General features: G+C 39.7%; 2 protein-coding genes across 2 annotated transcripts in view; both read left to right on the top strand.

Moving 5' to 3' along the window:
- Window positions 1-9,768, top strand: part of LOC113662740 (zinc finger protein 501-like) — a 42,454-nt gene extending 32,686 nt beyond the window's left edge. The window contains exons 1-2 of the mRNA XM_027177813.2: window positions 6,237-6,372; window positions 7,698-9,768. Of these exons, the coding sequence (XP_027033614.1) occupies window positions 7,785-9,146 (1,362 nt within the window). The 5' untranslated portion in view covers window positions 6,237-6,372; window positions 7,698-7,784 and the 3' untranslated portion in view covers window positions 9,147-9,768. Of the gene's footprint in view, window positions 6,373-7,697 lie in introns of the transcript that reaches the window.
- The window catches only part of LOC113662744 (zinc finger protein 271-like), a 208,692-nt gene continuing 190,915 nt past the window's right edge, over window positions 6,237-24,013 (top strand). Inside the window, 4 exon segments of the mRNA XM_047814061.1 lie at window positions 6,237-6,372; window positions 10,566-10,779; window positions 14,190-14,906; window positions 23,151-23,788. Coding sequence (XP_047670017.1) covers window positions 14,276-14,906; window positions 23,151-23,788 — 1,269 coding nt within the window. The 5' untranslated portion in view covers window positions 6,237-6,372; window positions 10,566-10,779; window positions 14,190-14,275.

Raw genomic sequence — 24,013 nt, 5'->3', positions numbered from 1 at the left:
AGAGAGATAATAGTGTGTTTACACACACTGTAGTGCACATAGAGAGATAATAGTGTGTTTACACACTGTAGTGCACTACAGGGGAGATAATAGTGTGTTTACACACTCTGTAGTGCACTACAGGGGAGATAATAGTGTGTTTACACACTCTGTAGTGCACATAGAGAGATAATAGTGTGTTTACACACTCTGTAGTGCACATAGAGAGATGATAGTGTGTTTACACACTCTGTAGTGTACATATAGAGATAATAGTGTGTTTACACACTCTGTAGTGCACATAGAGAGATAATAGTGTGTTTACGCACTCTGTAGTGCACATAGAGAGATAATAGTGTGTTTATACACTCTGTAGTGCACTACAGGGGAGATAATAGTGTGTTTACACACTCTGTAGTGCACATAGAGAGATAATAGTGTGTTTACACACTCTGTAGTGCACATAGAGAGATAATAGTGTGTTTACACACTCTGTAGTGTACATATAGAGATAAGTGTGTTTACACACTCTGTAGTGCACATAGAGAGATAATGTGTTTACACACTCTGTAGTGCACATCGAGAGATAATAGTGTGTTTATACACTCTGTAGTGCACTACAGGGGAGATAATAGTGTGTTTACACACTCTGTAGTGCACATAGAGAGATAATAGTGTGTTTACACACTGTAGTGCACTACAGGGGAGATAATAGTGTGTTTACACACTCTGTAGTGCACTACAGGGGAGATAATAGTGTGTTTACACACTCTGTAGTGCACATAGAGAGATGATAGTGTGTTTACACACTCTGTAGTGCACTACAGGGGAGATAATAGTGTGTTTACACACTCTGTAGTGCACATAGAGAGATGATAGTGTGTTTACACACTCCGTAGTGCACATAGAGAGATAATAGTGTGTTTACACACTGTAGTGCACTACAGGGGAGATAATAGTGTGTTTACACACTCTATACTGCATATAGTGAGATAATAGTGTGTTTACACACTCTATACTGCATATAGTGAGATAATAGTGTGTTTACACTCTATACTGCATATAGTGAGATAATAGTGTGTTTACACTCTATACTGCATATAGTGAGATAATAGTGTTTACACAATCTGTAGTGCACATAGAGAGATAAGTGTGTTTACACACTCTGTACTGCATATAGTGAGAAGTGTGTTTACACACACTGTAGTGCACATAGAGAGATAATAGTGTGTTTACACACTCTGTAGTGCACAGCAAGAGATAAGTGTGTTTACACACTCTGTAGTGCACAGAGAGAGATAATAGTGTGTTTATACACTCTGCAGTGCACAGAGATAGATAATAGTGTGTTTACACACTCTGCAGTGCACATAGAGAGATAATAGTGTGTTTACACACTCTGCAGTGCACATAGAGAGATAATAATGTCTTTACACACTCTGTAGTGCACTACACAGGAGTGATAATGGTGGTGTTCACACAATCTGTAGTGACCTTTACATACAATCAGGACTCATGTAGTATTCGCCCCCTAATAAAACATTACAATGTGTGCAACTAATAATTGTTTGCTTGATTTAATTCTTTATTGATGTTAACAACAAACACTCATTAAAGTTTATTTGGGAAAAGGATGCAAATTCAGGTGCATCTCATGCTACAAGTAGGGGGGAAAAGATGACGTTATTGGTACAATATTTGCTGCACTGATTATCAGTTGGACTATTTGGATTGGGATATAAGACTGCAAATTAAACAGTAGAGGGTTTTGGTATTGTGGCTTTAAGTTCATTCAGTTTGCCACTGGCTTTTGTACATTTAATCTATTTTGAAAAGATCATATTACACTATGGACTGCTATCTACCTAGCTAGCAGTCACTGAGTTATGATTGTTTAGAATGTGGGCATCTTGTCTAACTATAACCCAGATTCAGAAAAAATGAAGAATTTACCCCTGAGCTTGGAAAATCAGGTAGGTTCCTGGCCTGGCCCACCCTGTGACAGGGCCATCGCCTCATGAAACTCAGTTTTGGTGGACTACATCATCATTTGAAGACAGCAGACTTCAGACAGTGTGCCTTTCCAGACTCAATTGTAAAATGCACAAATAGAAGGGGAACGTATGCATGTTAAGCTCAAATTAAATAGGATTTTTGTTCTTTCATTTGACTTTTAGTGCTGCTCTAACATGTGGATCATAAAAGTAAGCAATGTGGTGTATTTATTTAAAAAAAAATTAATCATTGGCCATTGTTGCCTCTTTCTGATCCAGGCACATGTGCCATCCTGCTGCAAGTCTTCTTTTGCTGTCCTCTTTCCTACACATCTTTTGTTTTACCTTTACAAGAACATCAAAAGATGAATTCAGAAGAAATTAAATGTGAGAATCTGGAACCTACAGAAAGCTTCAGTAGTCAGCAAAGTTCATCTGATACTTTTAACACCAACACCTCTCAGAGCAAAAAGAAAATACACAGCTGCTCTCAGTGCGGGAAAAGTTTCAGTCAGAAGAGTTATCTCACAACCCACCAGCGAATTCACACAGGAGAAAGGCCGTATGAGTGTACACACTGCGGGAAGTCTTTCAACCTGAGCAGTATCCTCAGAAAACACCTGCGGACTCACACAGGAGAGAAACCGTATCAGTGCTCACAGTGTGGGAAGTGTTTCAGCCTCAGGAACACTCTGAAAAGACACCAGCGAATCCACACAGGAGAGAAGCCGTATCAGTGCTCACAGTGTGGAAAGAGTTTCACTGAGAGAGGTAGTCTCAGACAACATCAGCGAATTCACACAGGCGAGAAGCCGTACGGCTGTCCAGAGTGCGGGAAAACATTTTCAGTCCAGGGTAGTCTCCAGCATCACCAGCGCATTCACACTAAAGATAAACCATATCAATGTTCAGAATGTGGGAAGACTTTTAGAAAAGCAGCCCATCTCCAAGCACACCAACATGTTCACTCTGGAGAGAAGCCATTTTATTGTTCAGTATGTTGGAAAGGTTTTAGTAGGCACGGTTGTTTCCTGCGACATCAGCTCATTCACACAGGAGAGAAGCCGTATCAGTGTCCCCAGTGTGGTAGAAGTTTCAGGAGGCGTTGTCATTTACAGCGTCACCAACACCTTCACACTGACGATAAACCATTTCATTGTTTAGAATGTGGGAGGAGTTTTAGAGTAGAACCTGATCTCCAAACACATCAACATGCTCACACAAGAGAGAAGCCATATCAGTGCTCACTGTGTGGGAAAAGGTTTAGGAACCGTAGTCATTTTCAACGACACCAGCGCGTTCACACCACTGAGAATGTGGACATGTGGCGATTCTCATCAGGTCATGTGGGAATGAGCTAAATCTGTTCAATCCTGGTGCAGTCAGTTTTATACAGCTCAAATTATTTATTTATTTATCTATCTATCTATTTATTTATTTATTTAGAAGTTTGTATATTATTTGTTGTTCTCAACAGACGCTGCAGAGGGTTTAGCACAAGAAAACTGACCTCTTAGAAAATTAAGTTGTGAAAGTATTTTCCAAACATTTTCAGGGTCATTACATAGCTAGAAAATTTGGTTGTAAATGTGAATTTATCTGATTTTTGTTCTTCACTTTTTTTTCACTTTATGCTAACATCACCTACACATCGTGACCATGCACACACCCGTCAGTGTTTCCTGTGTTATGAGAGTGATAAATCTTTGTCATGTCTGCTGATTGGTCTATTTGTTTTTTCATGAATCGTTTGTCATTTCTTTCTATTTTTATTAATGCACCTTGTTCTGCAGCAGTGAACCAACTGAATCTACTGTTCGGTTGCTACAAACCATTCTGTGGATGGAGCAGCCATAGTATAGTGTTAAGCAGTAGTTCTTATATATAATGTTTAAAAATTCTACACACTCGGTAAACGTGTAGATTTTTGTGAGTAAATAATTGAAACCATGTAAATCATGTTTGATTTTTTTCCACCTTCTGGTGTAGTGATTAACAAAATGTGGAAAACTAATGGAAAGGTTTTTGGAAAATAAAATGTGGTTGCATAAGTATACACACCTGTTGTCTTAGTCTCTGATTGTCTCCGCTTGACTGGTTCCTTTTTGCTATATCTACTCTGTTTGTTCACTTCCCTGGTGTTAGTCGGTGTTGGTATGTTGTGTGTTTCTGTTCAATGTTCCTGTTTCCTGTCAGCTCTGTGTTTGGTCTTGTTTTGCCTGCCTGTCTGTGTACCTGTTTTCTTGTTTTTGGTCATTAAATCTCTTTACTGCATTTGGATCCTCATTCGCCTTTGCCTCGCCATGACAGAACGACTAGCCACAAATGGATCCAGCAGAAATCTTGCTTTGCCTACGTCAGGAGGATTCCCCAGTCGAGGAATATGCTGAGGTATTCGTGGACCTGTGTAACCAGGTCAACTTTGGAGAGAAGGCCCTAAGCGACATCTTGAGGTATGGACCAGAGAACAACCTGCGCTACTTGATGCCGGCTAGCCGAGAGATAGGATCGTTGTCGGATTTCCTCAACTTGGCATTGCTCCTGGACGGGTCCTCTGTAACCATGGGCAGTGAAGAGACTGAAGTCGGCCTTAAACCAGCCACGGATGCCCGAATGCCCTACAGTGCCTCTGTCCAGCCCAATCCTGTGCACACCTGTGACCGAGCCAGTTCACATGGCTACCATACCAGCAAGCTTGGCTGAGGCCCGTGCGAACCGGCTGGTCTCCAAATTGGCGGATACCCCGATGACCAGCCGAACCGACCGGGTTGCTGGAACCACGCCGGAACCAGCCAGATCGACGGAACCATGGATTGCAATCACGGCCAGCTCACTGAGCGCATCAGCAGCCCTGCCCTGGTCTCCAGCCCTGCTCTGGTCTCTAGCTCTGCCTCCAGCACCACCCTGGTCTCCGGTCCTGCTCTGGTCTCTGGCCCCGTGTGCGGCACTGCCCTGGTCTCTGGCCTTGCTCTGGTCTATGGCTCCGCCCGCGGCACCGCCCTGGTCTCCGTTCCTGCTCTGGTCTCTGGCCCCACCTCCAGCACCACCCTGGCCGCCAACTCCGCTTTGGTCCCTGGCTCAACCCGTGGCACCACCCTGGCTCCCAGTCCTGCCCTGGTCTCTGACTTTGCCTGCGGCACCACCCTGGGTACCTGCCCTGCCGGCTCCGCCCTGGCCTCCTGCTCTGCCGGCGCCGCCCTGGCCTCCTGCTCAGCCAGCTCCACCACAACACGGACTCGACCCGCCCTCCCGCCCTTGTTGCGCCTTTGCTCCGCCCTCCTGGACTGGTTTCTGCGGCCTTGGGACCATCTGGAAGCCGCTCATGGGGTGGGCATGGGAGGGGGGGGTTCAGTGATGAGTCTGTCTGTGTTTTTGCCCTGTTTTTGTCTGCTGTCTTGCCCTGCTGTTAATTGTTTGCTCCGCCCACTCATTTGGACACTAATTGCTATCGGTCCTTTCCCCGGGTGTGTTGTCTTAGTCTCTGATTGTCTCCGCTTTGTGACTGGTTCCTGTTTGCTATATCTACTCTGTTTGTTCACTTCCCTGGTGTTAATCAGTGTTTGTGTTGGTATGTTGTGTGTTTCTGTTCAACTTTCCTTTTTCCTGTCAGCTCAGTGTTCGGTCTTGTTTTGCCTGCCTGTCTGTGTACCTGTTTTCTTGTTTTTGGTCATTAAATCTCTTTACTGCATTTGGATCCTCATTCGCCTTTGATTTGCCTGTCCGTAAATAATGCCAAGCATTTTCAGTAGTTTCCTTGACATTTTCTTGTGTTCATCTGAAAGATGTACTAAAGATGTATGCTGTATTGATGTACTATGATAATCCTTATAGTGACCCCTGGTTCCAGTTCCACCCTATGTGAGTGCACCGGCAGCTCTGCAAAGTTGTCTTTTCCAATACTGTCTATTTATTTACTTATCACCAATTGGAGAATATAGTGTGGCCTCCACAGTGATATGGCCAGTCTGCAGCATCCAGTCAGAAGGGCGTTGATTAATATGATCCAGTGTTCCAATACATGCTGGCTATCTGGGGCTACATTAACAAAACAGATTGATGTCGTTATGGTGATTACCATCTTTACTGTCTGACGAATAAACTGTGATTCAGTCATTTATTCTATCATTTACAAATGTTCACTTTCCATTTGTTACCTGGTTGATGAGTATAACTGTCCTCCAGTAGGTGTCGCTGTGAGCGTCCCGTTCCCGTTCCTCCACACATGGACAGAAACAGAAGAAGACGTGCTGCAGTTTTTCTGATTGATGATCTGAGCTCTCCGACTCTACTAATCATCTTTACAGTAAAATATTTCTGACAGGGTTTTACCTCCACAGTTCCATCTGATCCGTTGTGGTGTATTTCAGGTGCTTAACTGTGTTCTGCTGGAAAGATCAAGGTAAGTTCAACTCGGCTAACAGTGGCTGTGTCCTAAATGACTTTCTACTTCCTATGTTAGTGCACTACAGGGGAGATAATAGTGTGTTTACACACTCTGTAGTGCACATAGAGAGATAATAGTGTGTTTACACACTCTGTAGTGCACATAGAGAGATAATAGTGTGTTTACACACTCTGTAGTGCACATAGAGAGATAATAGTGTGTTTACACACTCTAGTGCACATAGATAATAGTGTGTTTACACACTGTAGTGCACATAGAGAGATAATAGTGTGTTTACACACTGTAGTGCACATAGAGAGATAATAGTGTTTACACACTCTGTAGTGCACATAGAGAGATAATAGTGTGTTTACACACTCTGTAGTGTACATAGAGAGATAATAGTGTGTTTACACACTCTGTAGTGTACATAGAGAGATAATAGTGTGTTTACACACTCTGTAGTGCACATAGAGAAATAATAGTGTGTTTACACACTCTGTAGTGCACATAGAGAGATAATAGTGTGTTTACACACTCTGTAGTGCACATAGAGAGATAATAGTGTGTTTACACACTGTAGTGCACATAGAGAGATAATAGTGTGTTTACACACTCTGTAGTGTACATAGAGAGATAATAGTGTGTTTACACACTCTGTAGTGCACATAGAGAGATAATAGTGTGTTTACACACTCTGTAGTGCACATAGAGAGATAATAGTGTGTTTACACACTCTGTAGTGCACATAGAGAGATAATAGTGTGTTTACACACTCTGTAGTGCACATAGAGAGATAATAGTGTGTTTACACACTCTGTAGTGCACATAGAGAGATAATAGTGTGTTTACACACTCTGTAGTGCACATACAGTAGAGAGGTAATAGTTTGTTTACACACTCAAATAAAAAAGGAATGCAATTTGGGATAAAAAAAATAAAGTATAAACTATTTAAGAACTATAGAAAATATGAAAATATATGTGAAAAATAATGTATATACATAAATGTGTTTTTATGATTGTCCTTAAAGTGTCCATGTACAATATGGTGTGTATAAAGTGGCACTGTGCTGTGCAAGTCCAGAGTTAATATTCAAGTTTCTGTAGTGCACTTGGAGAGAGAATTTTATATAATCAATCTCATTTCCCTGAGCTCCTTGCTGGAAATAGTGGAAATACTGCATCACTCCACTCCGTTCTCACATACTCTGTCAAACACAAAACCTGTTGAGAAGCACATCATTTTATTTTCTAAATTAAATTGATAATAATTAAAATTGATGGTGAAATAATTTATAAATATTAAACCATTACCAATTGTTCCTCTTTCTTGTCCAGATATGAGTGGTTTCCTACGTTCTCCTGCTATCCGGTTTCCTACACAGAATACAGTTATTTCTGCAATAACCATCAGATCCAATTAGGATGAACTCAGATGATATTAAATATAAACCTCTGGAATCTACAGAGAGCTCCAAGAGTCATCAAAGCTCATCTGCTTCTTTTTACACTAAGACACCTTACAGACAAGTTCAGAATGAAATTCACCGCTGCTCACAATGTGGGAAGATTTTCAGTCAGAAGAGCACTCTCAAAGAACACCAGCAAATTCACACAGGAGAGAAACCGTATCAATGTTCTCAGTGCGGGAAACGCTTCAATCAAAAGAGTGCTCTAAAAAAACACCAGTGTACTCACTCTGGACACAAGCCGTATCACTGCACAAACTGTGAAAAATGTTTTAGCCAGATGAGTACTCTCAAAGAACACCAGCGGATTCACACAGGAGAAAAGCCATATAGATGTTTACAGTGTGGGAAGAGTTTCAGTCAAAATGGGAATCTCAGAAAACACCAGCGAATTCACTCTGGAGAGAAGCCGTATCAGTGCTCACAGTGCGGAAAGAGCTTCATTAGCCAGAGTGACCTCCAGCGACACCAACGCATTCACTCAGGGGAGAAGCTGTATCAGTGTTTGCAGTGTGAGAAAAGTTTTATTGAGAGCGGTAATCTTATAAAGCACCAGCGAGTTCACACAGGAGAGAAACCGTATCACTGCTCACACTGCGGGAAGTGTTTTACACAAAAGAGTAACCTCCAAAAACACCTGCGCATTCACACAGGAGATAAACCATATTACTGCTTAGAATGTGGAAAGAGTTTCACTCAAGGAACTGATCTCCAAATACACCAGCGCGTTCACACAGGAGAGAAGCCATATCACTGCTCACTCTGTGGGAAAAATTTTACCAGCCAGAGCAATCTTTTGCGCCACGGACGCATTCACACAGGAGAGAAGCCGTATCAGTGCTCGCAGTGTGAGAAGAGTTTTATCGAGAGGGGTATTCTCATACAGCACCTGCGAATTCACACAGGAGAAAAACCTTATCAGTGCTCACAGTGTGGAATGAGTTTCACACAAAGGGGTAATCTCCGAAAACATCTACACGTTCACACTGGGGAAAAGCCGTACAAGTGCTTAGAATGTGGGAAGAGTTTTATACAGGGAGCTGATCTCCAAGTTCACCAACACATTCACACAGGGGAGAAGCCCTATTACTGTTCAGCATGTGGGAAGAGTTTTACTAGACATAGCAGTTTCCAACGACATCAGCGCATTCACACTGGAGAGAAACCGCATCACTGCTTGGATTGTGGTAAGAGTTTCGTTGAGAAAAGCAAGCTCCTAAAACACCAAAGAATTCATACGGTGGAGAATTTTAGTCGACATCGTAATCCACACGAACACGTTCACACCACAGAGATCGAGGACATTCCGCAGTACTAATCATGGGTCAAATCTTTAAAAGGTTTTATACATTCTTTATACATTGCATGTTCCTTCTTTACTGGAGGAGGTTATGGGGGTTTATCTTTATGAAATTATGAAACTTTATACGGTGTGGAAATGAACAGTGTAAGTATTCGAAAGCATTTCATCTTCACTAATGAAATGACCACATGTATTTTGTATTTTATTCTTATTGCATGGCCAATTTTTTTAAGTATTAATAGTGTAAATCTGTCAATCAATTCTATACTTTAATTGTTGCAATTCCAAGACAGAATGCTCAAATAGTTGTTACACATTTAGACCACTGTGGACTGAAAGAAATTATATACATTAAGTTAAAAATAATTGTTGAATAAAATGTCCACCCCCTTTACTGCCCCACCCCCATGTCTGATAAGCCAATTTTTTTGTGAACCTCACTTAGGAAAGGCCAAATACTGTGTCTTTATTTCCATCATGAGATGAACATTTGGGCTAATCTTTTATTTCTCTTCGTTTCTCATTAATTTCAACTAAATAGTATACACTTTTGGTCTTTGACTAAAATAAAGCAGTAGTTTTTGAAACGTTCCTTAAATGCCACACAGCCAAATAAAACAATGATGTGAATTCTAAATACATCACATATCACTTTTTATTAAAAGCTACAACTTATCAGATTTATTACTGAGGTATCTTCAACTATCAAAAAAGTTGTGGATTTTTTAATTACTTGTAAGCTTACACACACACACACACACACTTTAAAAGTTCACATTCACACTACCTGGATGTTTCAGGTAAACATGCTCTTGACATTTGAGATACTACAAGAAATAATTAAGAAGACCTCCCTGTCCTGATTTAGGACAAGCTTCATAAATGAATGCTTGTTGCTTTTTTTAAGAGTTTGCCTAATTGACCAACTGTAAGTATAAACTGTTGCACATCATATGCAAATATGTGCTACATACTTAAGTATTTATTGTTAACATTAACTATATTCTGTTATATTTGGGGTTCTTATCACTGCTGAGAATGCATTTTATTTATTTTTGTTTTATATTGTTGCTTTAAACTATGGAAGGAAAGTCTAAAGAGATCATCTAAACTCTAAGCTCTGTGCAATTTGCCATGTGCAGATATGTAATTCATGCAGAGTTCTATGCAAACTTTTCAAGATGTATTTAAAGATCACAAAACTGCTGTCCACAAACTAGTGTGTCTGTTTTGTTGGTTTTTATTTTAGATGTAACTCTACTTTCAAAATGCTCAAACAGAAAAGGAATTGTATCACAGTGGATAGATATAATGAGCTTACACACCTCATCTGTCAGAGCACTGGGAAGAGTGAATCAGGTTCTTACATTTACCTATTTTACTCCTGTGTGTTCATGTTTCATTCGGTTCATGGTTATAACTGTCCTCCAGTAGGTGTCGCTGTGAGCGTCTCGGTCCCGTTCCTCCACACATTGACAGAAACAGAAGAAGACGTGCTGCAGTTTTTCTGATTGCTGATCTGAGCTCTCCGACTCTACTAATCATCTTTACAGTAAAATATTTCTGACAGGGTTTTACCTCCACAGTTCCATCTGATCCGTTGTGGTGTATTTCAGGTGCTTAACTGTGTTCTGCTGGAAAGATCAAGGTAAGTTCAACTCGGCTAACAGTGGCTGTGTCCTAAATGCCTTTCTACTTCCTATGTTAGTGCACTACAGGGGAGATAATAGTGTGTTTACACACTCTGTAGTGCACATAGAGAGATAATAGTGTGTTTACACACTCTGTAGTGCACATAGAGAGATAATAGTGTGTTTACACACTCTGTAGTGCACATAGAGAGATAATAGTGTGTTTACACACTCTGTAGTGCACATAGAGAGATAATAGTGTGTTTACACACTCTGTAGTGCACATAGAGAGATAATAGTGTGTTTACACACTCTGTAGTGCACATAGAGAGATAATAGTGTGTTTACACACTCTGTAGTGCACATAGAGGAGATAATAGTGTGTTTACACACTCTGTGCTGCACATAGAGAGATAATAGTGTGTTTACACACTCTGTAGTGCACATAGAGAGATAATAGTGTGTTTACACACTCTGTAGTGCACATAGAGAGATAATAGTGTGTTTACACACTCTGTGGTGCACATAGAGAGATAATAGTGTGTTTACACACTCTGTGGTGCACATAGAGAGATAATAGTGTGTTTACACACTCTGTAGTGCACATAGAGAGATAATAGTGTGTTTACACACTCTGTGCTGCACATAGAGAGATAATAGTGTGTTTACACACTCTGTGGTGCACATAGAGAGATAATAGTGTGTTTACACACTCTATAGTGCACATAGAGAGATAATAGTGTGTTTACACACTCTGTAGTGCACATAGATAATAGTGGTGTTTACACACTCTATAGTGCACATAGAGAGATAATAGTGTGTTTACACACTCTGTAGTGCACATATAGAGATAATAGTGTGTTTACACACTCTGTAGTGCACATAGAGAGATAATAGTGTGTTTACACACTCTGTAGTGCACATAGAGAGATAATAGTGTGTTTATACACTCTGTAGTGCACATAGAGAGATAATAGTGTGTTTATACACTCTGTAGTGCACTATAGGGGAGATAATAGTGTGTTTACACACTCTGTAGTGCACATAGAGATAATAGTGTGTTTACACACACTGTAGTGCACATAGGGAGATAATAGTGTGTTTACACACTCTGTAGTGCACATAGAGAGATAATAGTGTGTTTACACACTCTGTAGTGCACATAGAGAGATAATAGTGTGTTTACACACTCTGTAGTGCACATAGAGATAATAGTCTGTTTACACACACTGTAGTGCACATAGAGAGATAATAGTGTGTCTATACACTCTGTAGTGCACATTGAGAGATAATAGTGTGTTTACACACTAGTGCACATAGAGAGATAATAGTGTGTTTACACACTCTGTAGTGCACATAGAGAGATAATAGTGTGTTTATACACTCTGTAGTGCACATAGAGAGATAACAGTGTGTTTATACACTCTGTAGTGCACATAGAGAGATAATAGTGTGTTTACCCACTAGTGCACATAGAGAGATAATAGTGTGTTTACACACTCTGTAGTGCACTACAGGGGAGATAATAGTGTTTACACACTCTGTAGTGCACATAGAGAGATAATAGTGTGTTTATACACTCTGTAGTGCACATAGAGAGATAATAGTGTGTTTACCCAATAGTGCACATAGAGAGATAATAGTGTGTTTACACACTCTGTAGTGCACTACAGGGGAGATAATAGTGTGTTTACACACTCTGTAGTGCACATAGAGAGATAATAGTGTGTTTACACACGGTAGTGCACATAGAGAGATAATAGTGTGTTTACACACTCTGTAGTTCACATAGAGAGATAATAGTGTGTTTACACACTCTGTAGTGCACATAGAGAGATAATAGAGAGATACACACTCTGTAGTGCACACTCTGTCATGCACTACAGGGTAGAGAATAGTGTGTTTACACATTCTGTAGTGCACATAGAGAGATAATAGTGTGTTTATACACTCTGTAGTGCACATAGAGAGATAATAGTGTGTTTATACACTCTGCAGTGCACATAGAGAGATAATAGTGTGTTTACACACACTGTAGTGCACATAGAGAGATAATAGTGTGTTTACACATTGTAGTGCTGTAGTTTCATTAATTATGTTTACCGTCTGCTCTGTGTTTATGTTCTGTAAAGCTGCTTTGAGACAATGTCTATTGTAAAAAGCGCTATACAAATAAACTTGAATTGAATTGAACACACTCTGTAGTGCACTACAGGGGAGATAATAATGTGTTTATACACTCTAGTGCACATAGAGAGATAGTGTGTTTATACACTCTGTAGTGCACATAGAGAGATAATAGTGTGTTTACACACTCTGTAGTGCACATAGAGATAATAGTGTGTTTACACACTCTGTAGTGCACATAGAGAGTTAATAGTGTGTTTACACACTCTGTAGTGCACATAGAGAGATAATAGTGTGTTTACACACACTGTAGTGCACATAGAGAGATAATAGTGTGTTTATACACTCTGTAGTGCACATAGAGAGATAATAGTGTGTTTATACACTCTGTAGTGCACATAGAGAGATAATAGTGTGTTTACACACTCTGTAGTTCACATAGAGAGATAATAGTGTGTTTACACACTCTGTAGTGCACATAGAGAGATAATAGTGTGCTTATACACTCTGTAGTGCACATAGAGAGATAATAGTGTGTTTACACACTCTGTAGTGCACATAGAGAGATAATAGTGTGTTTATACACTCTGTAGTGCACATAGAGAGATAACAGTGTGTTTATACACTCTGTAGTGCACATAGAGAGATAATAGTGTGTTTACACACTCTGTAGTGCACATAGAGAGATAATAGTGTGTTTACACACTCTGTAGTGCACATAGAGAGATAATAGTGTGTTTACACACTGTAGTGCTGTAGTTTCATTAATTATGTTTACCTTCTGCTCTATGTTTATGTTCTGTAAAGCTGCTTTGAGACAATGTCTATTGTAAAAAGCGCTATACAAATAAACTTGAATTGAATTGAATAGTTCACATAGAGGGATAATAGTGTGTTTGCACACTCTGTAGTGCACATAGAGAGATTATAGTGTGTTTACACACTCTGTAGTGCACTACAGGGGAGATAATAGTGTTTTTACACTCTGTCGTGTACATAGAGAGATAATAGTGTGCTTATACACTCTGTAGAGCACATAGAAAGATAATAGTGTGTTTACACACTCTGTAGTGCACATAGAGATTTCATGTATATTATTTCTACAAAGGAAATGCTTAAATTAAATTGCTTGAATGAATAACCGATACATGACTCTGTGGCTGTGATGGAATGGCGTGCTGTTCAGAGTGTATTCCAATCTCATTCCAATGCCCAGTCTGATTATTTGTTTATAATGTATAGCAATGTTTTGTATTTTGAAGATTGAAACATGGAACTTTTTTGCCTTTTTCTAATGCAGATTTGAGTGATGTCCTCTCTGATCCTGTTGTCCTCTTTCATAAACATCATAAATTAACCTTCAAAAAAATATAAAGAGTTTCAAACATGATGAAAGCAGAAGATATTAAATGTGAGGATCTGGAACCTATGGAGAACTGCAGTAATCAGCAAGTCTTATCTGATCCTTTACACACTAAGGTTTCTCACAGACAAGTGCGAAGACAAATTCACCACTGCTCACTGTGTGGAAAAAGTTTCAGTCGAAATAGTTGTTTCAGACAGCATCAGCGTATTCACACAGGAGAGAAGCCGTACCACTGCTCACAGTGTGGGAAGAGTTTCAGTCAGAAGAGTCACGTCAAACAACATGAGCGCATTCACACTGGGGAGAAGCCGTATCAGTGCTCACAATGTGGGAAGAAGTTTACCTGCCAGAGTCACCTGCAGCGACACCAGCGCATTCACGCAGGAGACAAACCGTATCACTGTTCACATTGTGAGAAGAGGTTTAGTGTAAAAGGTTTTCTTGTAAATCACCTGCGGGTTCATACGGGAGAGAAGCCGTATCAGTGCACAGAGTGCGGTATGAGTTTTACTCAAAGGAGTAATCTCCAAAAACACCAGCGCATTCACACAGGAGATAAACCGTATAACTGCTTAGTGTGTGGGAAGAGTTTTAATCGAGAGGATACGCTGCAGATACACCAACGCATTCACACTGGAGAGAAACCGTATTACTGCTCACAGTGTGCAAAGAATTTTACCACCCTGAGTAATCTCCGAAAACACCAGCGTGTTCACACTGGAGAGAAAACGTATCACTGCTCGGAGAGTGGGAAGAGTTTTAATACACAAGGAACCTTACATCAACACAATTACATTTACACAAATGAGAGTGAGGACATGCTGCCATTTTAGAAAGTGTGGAAATGAACTACTTTACATATATATAATTTCACATATACATACACATAACTATTCTATAAATATTAGATGGTGTCAAGTACCAGGTAGGTCGGTGCGAAATTCCATTTTATTGTCACTACATGACATCACACTACAACATTTATTACTACTACATGCTCAAAGTGAATATATCCAGATGATCGTATTTCTTAAACTGATGGAATTCCAAGGAAGCATGATCAAATGAAGAGCTGTTATACTTCTGAGCATTCACATGAATTTTTTAAAAGCCAAGTTTTGTACAGATTTCTGACCATTTGTTAGCAGGGACATAGGGATAACATTTATTATAAGGTGACTATGTTAGATCCAGTAACACTACTGTGGTAGCAATAGAAGGAGGAACAAAACAGTAATCTGCATCTGTGGGAATAACAATGTGACGTCCTCTGTGTGTATTATCTGAGTACAATCTTTACTGAACATAAAAACCACACAAGAAACACTTTTTTATTGTCCATATAAAATTCATAGTTGACAAGATCTTCAACACAAACTCAAAACCTAGAATCTTCTGCAGCTGCTAATCACTTCTACTATGGACCCTTGTTTTGTATTAGTTAACTAAAGTGTCTTGATCTTCAAGTTATTCAACAAACCAGGTTCTGTGAGAACAGCTTTAAGTACAATTGTCTTAATAATGTATTTTTGGTCAGCTGGTAAGATGGCTCAAGGTGCTGGTTCAGACCTTTGTCATAAATCTCTTAATTTAATTTTGTCACTTTATTATTGACTCTAAACCAGCTTTTTTTTGTAATAACCTTTCAGCAACAAGCACATTTACTGCTAAGAATGATGACATGCTGCACCCATTTTCACCCATCTGTGGGAGTTCATTACTTTTATTATAAAATACACATTTTGAGTAAAGTTGACATTAACTAAAGTTTAAATGTTTTGTATATTTTTGCTAGATTGGCTTCCAAAAGTATTTGAAATTTTGAGCCACAATTACAAATGTTTAGATTAGATTACATTTTATTGTCATTACACATGTACAAGGCAAATAAATGCAGTTTGGCATCTAACCAGAAGTGCAATAAGCAGCAAGTGCAAGATTATGAGAATCTTGTCAGAACCAAGAAGAAGTAAACAAAGTTCCTCCTTCCCGCAAGCAAGGAGACACATTTACCACTTTAACCAGCGACGTCTTTGTGCTATGATGAGGCCTAAATTCTGACTGATACATTTCATGAATATTATTCCTTTGTAAGTCTGAACATAACTGCTGAGCTACAAACTTTTCTAGGATAATCGAAAATACACTTTTTTTTTAGTTTATGGCAATCAAACAATACAGCAACTCATTGTCTATTTCACCACACTGCCCTAGGGAATAGACATGAACTGTCAGTGTTTTATATTATTTTATGATCATGGGTATAACGGGGAGGATCGATAGTTGGACAGCTGACAAGGGTTGAGGTCAAATCTATTAAAATCAGGGGTTTCTATAACTGTCCCATGCCTTTGGCTGAGGAGTTTGAATCATTTAGTTGTTAACGTGTAATAACGCTGCTATTTAATCTAAATTTTTAAGTGTGTGATATTTTAATTTAGTTTTTTTTTAAACTGGTTGATGTGCTCTGATCCAGTAGGTGTCGCTGTGAGTGTCTCGGTCCCGTTCCTCCACACATTGACAGAAACAGAAGAAGACGTGCTGCAGTTTTTCTGATTGATGATCTGAGCTCTCCGACTCTACTAATCATCTTTACAGTAAAATATTTCTGACAGGGTTTTACCTCCACAGTTCCATCTGATCCGTTGTGGTGTATTTCAGGTGCTTAACTGTGTTCTGCTGGAAAGATCAAGGTAAGTTCAACTCGGCTAACAGTGGCTGTGTCCTAAATGACTTTCTACTTCCTATGTTAGTGCACTACAGGGGAGATAATAGTGTGTTTACACACTCTGTAGTGCACATAGAGAGATAATAGTGTGTTTACACACTCTGTAGTGCACATAGAGAGATAATAGTGTGTTTACACACTCTGTAGTGTACATAGAGAGATAATAGTGTGTTTACACACTCTGTAGTGTACATAGAGAGATAATAGTGTGTTTACACACTCTGTAGTGCACATAGAGAGATAATAGTGTGTTTACACACTCTGTAGTGCACATAGAGAGATAATAGTGTGTTTACACACTCTGTAGTGCACATAGAGAGATAATAGTGTGTTTACACACTCTGTAGTGCGCATAGAGAGATAATAGTGTGTTTACACACTCTGTAGTGCACATAGAGAGATTATAGTGTGTTTATACACTCTGTAGTGTACATAGAGAGATAATAGCGTGTTTACACACTCTGTAGTGCACATAGAGAGATTATAGTGTGTTTATACACTCTGTAGTGTACATAGAGAGATAATAGCGTGTTTACACACTCTGTAGTGCACATAGAGAGATTATAGTGTGTTTACACACTCTGTACTGCACATAGAGAGATAATAGTGTGTTTACACACTCTGTAGTGCACATAGGGAGATAATAGTGTGTTTACACACTCTGTAGTGCACATAGAGAGATTATAGTGTGTTTACACACTCTGTAGTGCACATAGAGAGATAATAGTGTGTTTACACACTCTGTAGTGCACATGGAGAGATAATAGTGTGTTTACACACTCTGTAGTGCACATGGAGAGATAATAGTGTGTTTACACACTCTGTAGTGCACATAGAGCGATAATAGTGTGTTTACACACTCTGTAGTGCACATAGAGCGATAATAGTGTGTTTACACACTCTGTAGTGCACATAGAGAGATAATAGTGTGTTTACACACTCTGTAGTGCACATGGAGAGATAATAGTGTGTTTACACACTCTGTAGTGCACATAGAGAGATAATATTGTGTTTATACATTCTGTAGTGCACTTTATATAAAATCAGAACTTTAATTTGGTATTTAGTGAATAAAGTGCAATGGGCCTCAATTCTATAGCAAGATATGAGCTGAATTCTGTAATATTTATGAAGGGTTTACACAAAGAAATATGGTATTCATGAAAATCCTTGAATTTCGAAATTCAGTATCCTATTGGTGTTTCTAATTGTGTGTAATTTTACGTGTAAGAAACATAACAAATGTAAACCCGACTTCATATTATACCTGCAATATTATGCAATGTTTTATAGAATTATACATATTATATATCTGATTGGACAGAAAGTGTACGTTATTTTCGTATAACAGCACACTTACACTTCGCTTTCCCTGCTCTTTCAGTAATTCTATGCAAATAAAAAAGCAATTAATTATATTATAATAGTATTTATTAATAATAAATGTGAAATAAATAAATGAACAGTAATTTGTGGGACTACTCACTCCATTACTAAAATTTTGAATGACCTGATTTCCAATTATGGATTCATGGAAAGGGAAATTCTCCACAAATAGATGAGTCGATGAGTCGATACCATGTGAATCAGGAGTGATGTGAACAGGTGTTTAAACTCCACAGTATTACCTTCCTGTAAGCCACAACAACATCTAATGCATTCTCAATTTCTGGTGCAGTATTTGAGTTTATTAATGTGAAAAAATATATCAATGTATGCTTGACTCAGCAACAATTCGACAAATATATGTTTAACTTAAGTTTCCTGTATTTATTAGGGATGTACCTGAAATGTCTAAATGGCTCATTCAACTGAAGGACAAAAAGGATAAAGATTTCAGACAGATTTAATGATGATGATTATTAGGGATGCACCCACAGCAATATCAGATTATTTCAGAATGTCTGCTGATACAGATAATTAGGCGGTTCTGTCTTTATATCTTTTTTAAAATGACTGTCAATTATCATAAGTTTTAAAGAACTGTAAATAATAACTTTATTCACTCTTTATCACCAGGTTTTCTATGTTGTATAGTGAATTATCCCACATTTACTCTGAACATTACATTGGTAAGATTAAAACATCATCTGTAAATATGGTTTCTGAGTAACATTAACACAGAAAACATGAACCATGTGAACCATATTAGACAGTTCCTCTGACAAAATATTTTTTATAAGTTTAGCTGTCATTTAGTTGTCCCAGCCATCTCTCCACTTTTAAGCTGCTTCTTCTACTTTTGTCTTTTCGCATTAGGGGTCGCCATGGCGATTCACTGTTTCCACCTAACTCTATCCTCGGCATCCTCTAATCTTGCACCAATTACCTTCATGTCCTTATTTAACACATCCATATATCTCCTCTTTGGCCTTCCTCTTGACCTCTAGCACATTCTAGCTTGTGTTTGTCCAAATAAATGCTATTTAAAACCTGTGTGAGGATGGATCTTGCTCTTCAGCTGTGGTGTCCAATCTAATTCTAAAAAGGGCCGGTGTGGGGTTTCTATTCCAATCAAGCAGGAGCCACAGCTGATTCCACCTGTTTTCTCAGTTGCCCTTGCTGTGGCCTTTGCTTAGTTGGAATGAAAACCTGTACACTGACCCTCTCTGGATTAGTTTGGATATTCCTGACCTATCTGACCCTTGCATGTGACGCACATGACCGATACTACTTCTACTTTTGGCTTTTCCCGTTAAGAGTTCACTACAGCAAATCATCTGTTTCCACCTAACTCTATCCTCATCATCCTCTACTCTCACACCAATTACCTTCATGTCCTCATTTAACACATCCATATGTCTCCTCTTTGTCCTTCCTCTTTACCTCTTACCTGCAGCTCCATCTCCAACATCCTTCTACCAACATAACCATCTCCCTCCTCTGTACATGTCCAAACCATCTCAATCTAGTCTCTCTGACCTTGTCCCTAAAACAGCCAACCTGAACTGTCCCTCTGGTGTGCTTGTTCCTAACATCCTGTACCTCAACATCCTTATCTCTGATACCTCCATCACTGCCTCATGTCTTTTCCTCACTGCTACAGTCTCTAACCCATACAGCAGAGCTGCTCTCACTACTGTCTTCTATACATTTTCTTTCATTCTTGCTGACACTCTTCTGTCACACAACACTCCTGACACTTTTATCCACCCACTCCACCCTTTCCACACTCCCTGTCACACTGGATGGTTTAACCCAATTACTTAAACTCCTGCACATTTTTGAAATCAGTCCCCTGTTACCTCACTGTTCTACTTCCCACCCTCCCTCATCATACACACATTCTCTCTTATTATGACTGACTTCATTCCTCTTCTTTCCAGAGCAGACCTCCACCTTTCCAGGTGTTTCTCCACTTGCTCTCTACTCTCACTAAAGATCACAATGTCGTCCACAAACATCATTGTCCACAACAATTCCTGTCTCACTTCATCTGTCATCCTGTCCATCACCATAGCAAACAAGAAGGGACTCAAAGCCGATCCTTGGTGTAGCCCCACCTCTAGCTTGAACTTCTCTGTCTGAACTACAGCACATCTCACAGCCGTCATACTCCTCTCATACACATCCTGAACTAATCTGATATACTTCTCTGCCACTCCTGACATCCTCATACAGTACCTGCTCTCTCATCACGTTGTCATACACTTTCTCTAAATCCACAAAGACCCACTGCAGCTCCTTCTGACCATAACTTCTCCATTAACATTCTCAGAGCAAAAATTGCATCAGTAACTCTTTCTGGGCATGAAGTACAGCACTAGAACACTTCTCATCTTCTCACTCTCTAAAATCCTGTTGAACAATCTAGGTAAAACTCCTGCTGTCTCTCCTAGACACTTTCACACCTCCACAGGTATGTCATTTGGATCAACAGCATTTCCACTCTTGATTCTCCTCAGATCTTTGCTCACCTTCATAATCTTTCCTATTTCATGTTCTAAAATATTTACCACTTCCTCCCATCTTTCCCTCTCATTTTTCTCATTCATCAGCTCCTCTGAGAACGTTTCTCTACACATTCTCCTCACCTGTCAGCACATTTCCAGCTCTATCATTAATCACACTTCTCAGTTGCACATCCTTCCTATCTCTATCTCTCTGTCTCTCTAATCTGTACAACTCCTTCTTGCCTTCCCTTGTGTCTAACCTCACATACAACTCATCGTATGCTTTCTGTTTGGCCTTCTTCACATCCCTCTTCAATCTGTGCAACAATTACTTGTAATCCTGTCTATTTTTATCAGGCATTTCTCTGTCACACTTCTTTTTAGCTAGCCTCTTCCTCTGAATGCTGTCCTGCATTACGTCGTTTCACCACCATGTTTCCTTATCTTCTTTTCTCCTTCCAGATGACACACCTACCACCTCCTACCTGTCTCCCTGATCACTTCTGCTGTAGCCACCACTTTTAATCTAATTGACATTAATCAGCATAATACCGATAAGCATTAAATACTGTAAAGGGAAATTATCTTAAAATATGTCTTGCATCTTAAATGGCAACTACAAAGCACAGAGTCAGCATATCTCATCTAGATCAACTTGTGAGTATTTATCTCCCTGTTTTAGAGTGGATAAAGGTCCTACTCAACAAATAGAACTTTTTCTGTGCTGTGATAGATTTCTCCACTGCTCTTTTGTCCTACAAGGTTCCACAGGGCTCGGTTCTGGGGACATTACTCTTTTTGATTTATCTGCTTCCCCTGGGATCCATCCTTAGACGCCATGGGATTTCCTTCCATTGTTATGCAGATGACACCCAGCTCTATATACCTGTAAAGTGAAAGGAGGGTTTACACCTTTCATTTCTTGATGACACTAACACTTAGCATTACACTTGCTACATTTTAATGATAACAAGGCCACGGTGATGATGTTTGGCTAATGATGGTGCTGTAATTGGTCTCCCTCAATGAAGGCTTCCAACTTTCATGTACAGCACAGTGCACTCTTCTCCCTCCACTATCTCTGACAGAACAGCCCGCTGTCAAGACGCATCAGTCTGCAAAACAAAAGAGAGAAAAAGGTCAGGCAAATACAACAGTAGACCCCCATCCAAAGCTATTTTTACCTGACAGAAAGCCAGATATGTCAGGTATGACAGCACAAACCCTTTAGAGGTTGTGGTTTTTCCAGGCAGAGGCAGGGTTTCCTCTTTCTGTAGTGTTTGGTACACCTTGGCAACCTGATTTCTGAACAGATCTGAAGAGACTTACAAAAGCACTTTTGCACGTCACTGTGAATAAAGGCATCTGCCAAATGCTGTAAATGTAAATGCGTGGTGCCAAATTGATATTGAGGTGTTGCACCATCATCAAGGTCACAAGTAACTATGGGCTTGCACACTCATGCTTATTTGGGATGATATCAAAAGCTAGATGCATAAATTACTGTGGTTTTGTGAAAGGTGAATAACCAGAAAACTTCCTTTTTGGAGGATCATTTGGAACTACCCTTGGTGTGTATTACATTGCTCTATGATATAAGCAGCAGTTCCAGGAGATGCAGAGGTTGACTTCATTTGTTTTGAAAGAAGCATCGGCTTGATTCGTAGCCGCCTGAGGTATCTATGGCCTGGGAACTCTCAAGACCAAATTGGGCTGAAAAAATAGGGGAAACTTAACATTCGCTTGGATTTATGGAATAGGTCATCACATTCTGGCTATAATGCCTCCATGGCTTCCTCGAGTAATCAGGAGATATAAAAGGAGGTGTTGATTGTATGTTTTTTTTTTTGTTTTTTTGTTTTGCAGTGCAGGTAGTGCTGAGAAGTGGTTCAGACAAGTATGACCAAAGCAGGATCAACACCCCAAGAACTTTGACTTACAAGAACTTACGGTTTACAGACAGGCAAGATTTTTTGTGGCTCTGATGTTCAGCTTATAAAATATAGAAAAACTTGTCTATTTGTTTAAAAATATTAAACTATGGAACATTTTTTTCCTTTTTCTTATCCAGATTCGAGTGTTGTCCTGTCTCCGTCTCTCCTACACATCGTACATTTATCTTCACAATAATATCAAGCTTTTTAACCATGATGAAATCAGAAGATATCAAATGTGAGGATCTGGAACCTGTGGAGAGCTGCAGTAGTGACCAAATTCTATCTAATACCTTCCATACTAATGTTTCTCACAGTCGAGTACAAAAAGAAATTCACAGCTGTTCACTGTGTGGAAAGAGTTTCAGTCGGAAGACTTATCTCAGACAGCATCAGCGTATTCACACAGGAGAGAAGCCGTATCACTGCTCACAGTGTGGGAAGAGTTTCAGTCAGAAGAGTCACGTCAAACAGCACCAGCGCATTCACACTGGGGAGAAGCCGTATCGATGCTCCGAGTGTGGGAAGAAGTTTACCTGCCAGAGTCACCTGCAGCGACACCAGCGCATTCACGCAGGAGACAAACCGTATCACTGTTCACATTGTGAGAAGAGGTTTAGCGAGAGAGGTTTTCTCATTAATCACCTGCGGGTTCATACGGGAGAGAAGCCGTATCAGTGCACAGAGTGCGGTATGAGTTTTACTCAAAGGAGTAATCTCCAAAAACACCAGCGCATTCACACAGGAGATAAACCGTATAACTGCTTAGTGTGTGGGAAGAGTTTTACACAAAAATCTACTCTCCAGATACACCAACGTATTCACACTGGAGAGAAACCGTATTACTGCTCACAGTGTGCAAAGAATTTTACCACCCTGAGTAATCTCCGAAAACACCAGCGTGTTCACACTGGAGAGAAAACGTATCACTGCTCGGAGTGTGGGAAGAGTTTTAGGACTCTCAGAAATTTTCAGCAACACAAGCACATTTTCACAGCCGAGAACGAGGACATGCTGCACTTTTCAACAGCAAATGTCGAAATTAACTAATTTTATTTTAAATTCTCATTTTGAGTCAAAATTAATCACTTCATTAAATCTGTTGAAATCTATAACATTCTTGCTATAAATCAGAACGTGACAGTGGGGAGTCTATCACTGTGATCATTAAGACAAGCTGGAAACTGTGTATTCCAAACCAGT

Source organism: Tachysurus fulvidraco, chromosome 5, assembly GCF_022655615.1.
Source record: "Tachysurus fulvidraco isolate hzauxx_2018 chromosome 5, HZAU_PFXX_2.0, whole genome shotgun sequence".
In the NCBI taxonomy this organism is placed as follows: Eukaryota; Metazoa; Chordata; class Actinopteri; order Siluriformes; family Bagridae; genus Tachysurus; species Tachysurus fulvidraco.
This window is presented reverse-complemented; position numbering and strand designations above follow the sequence as displayed.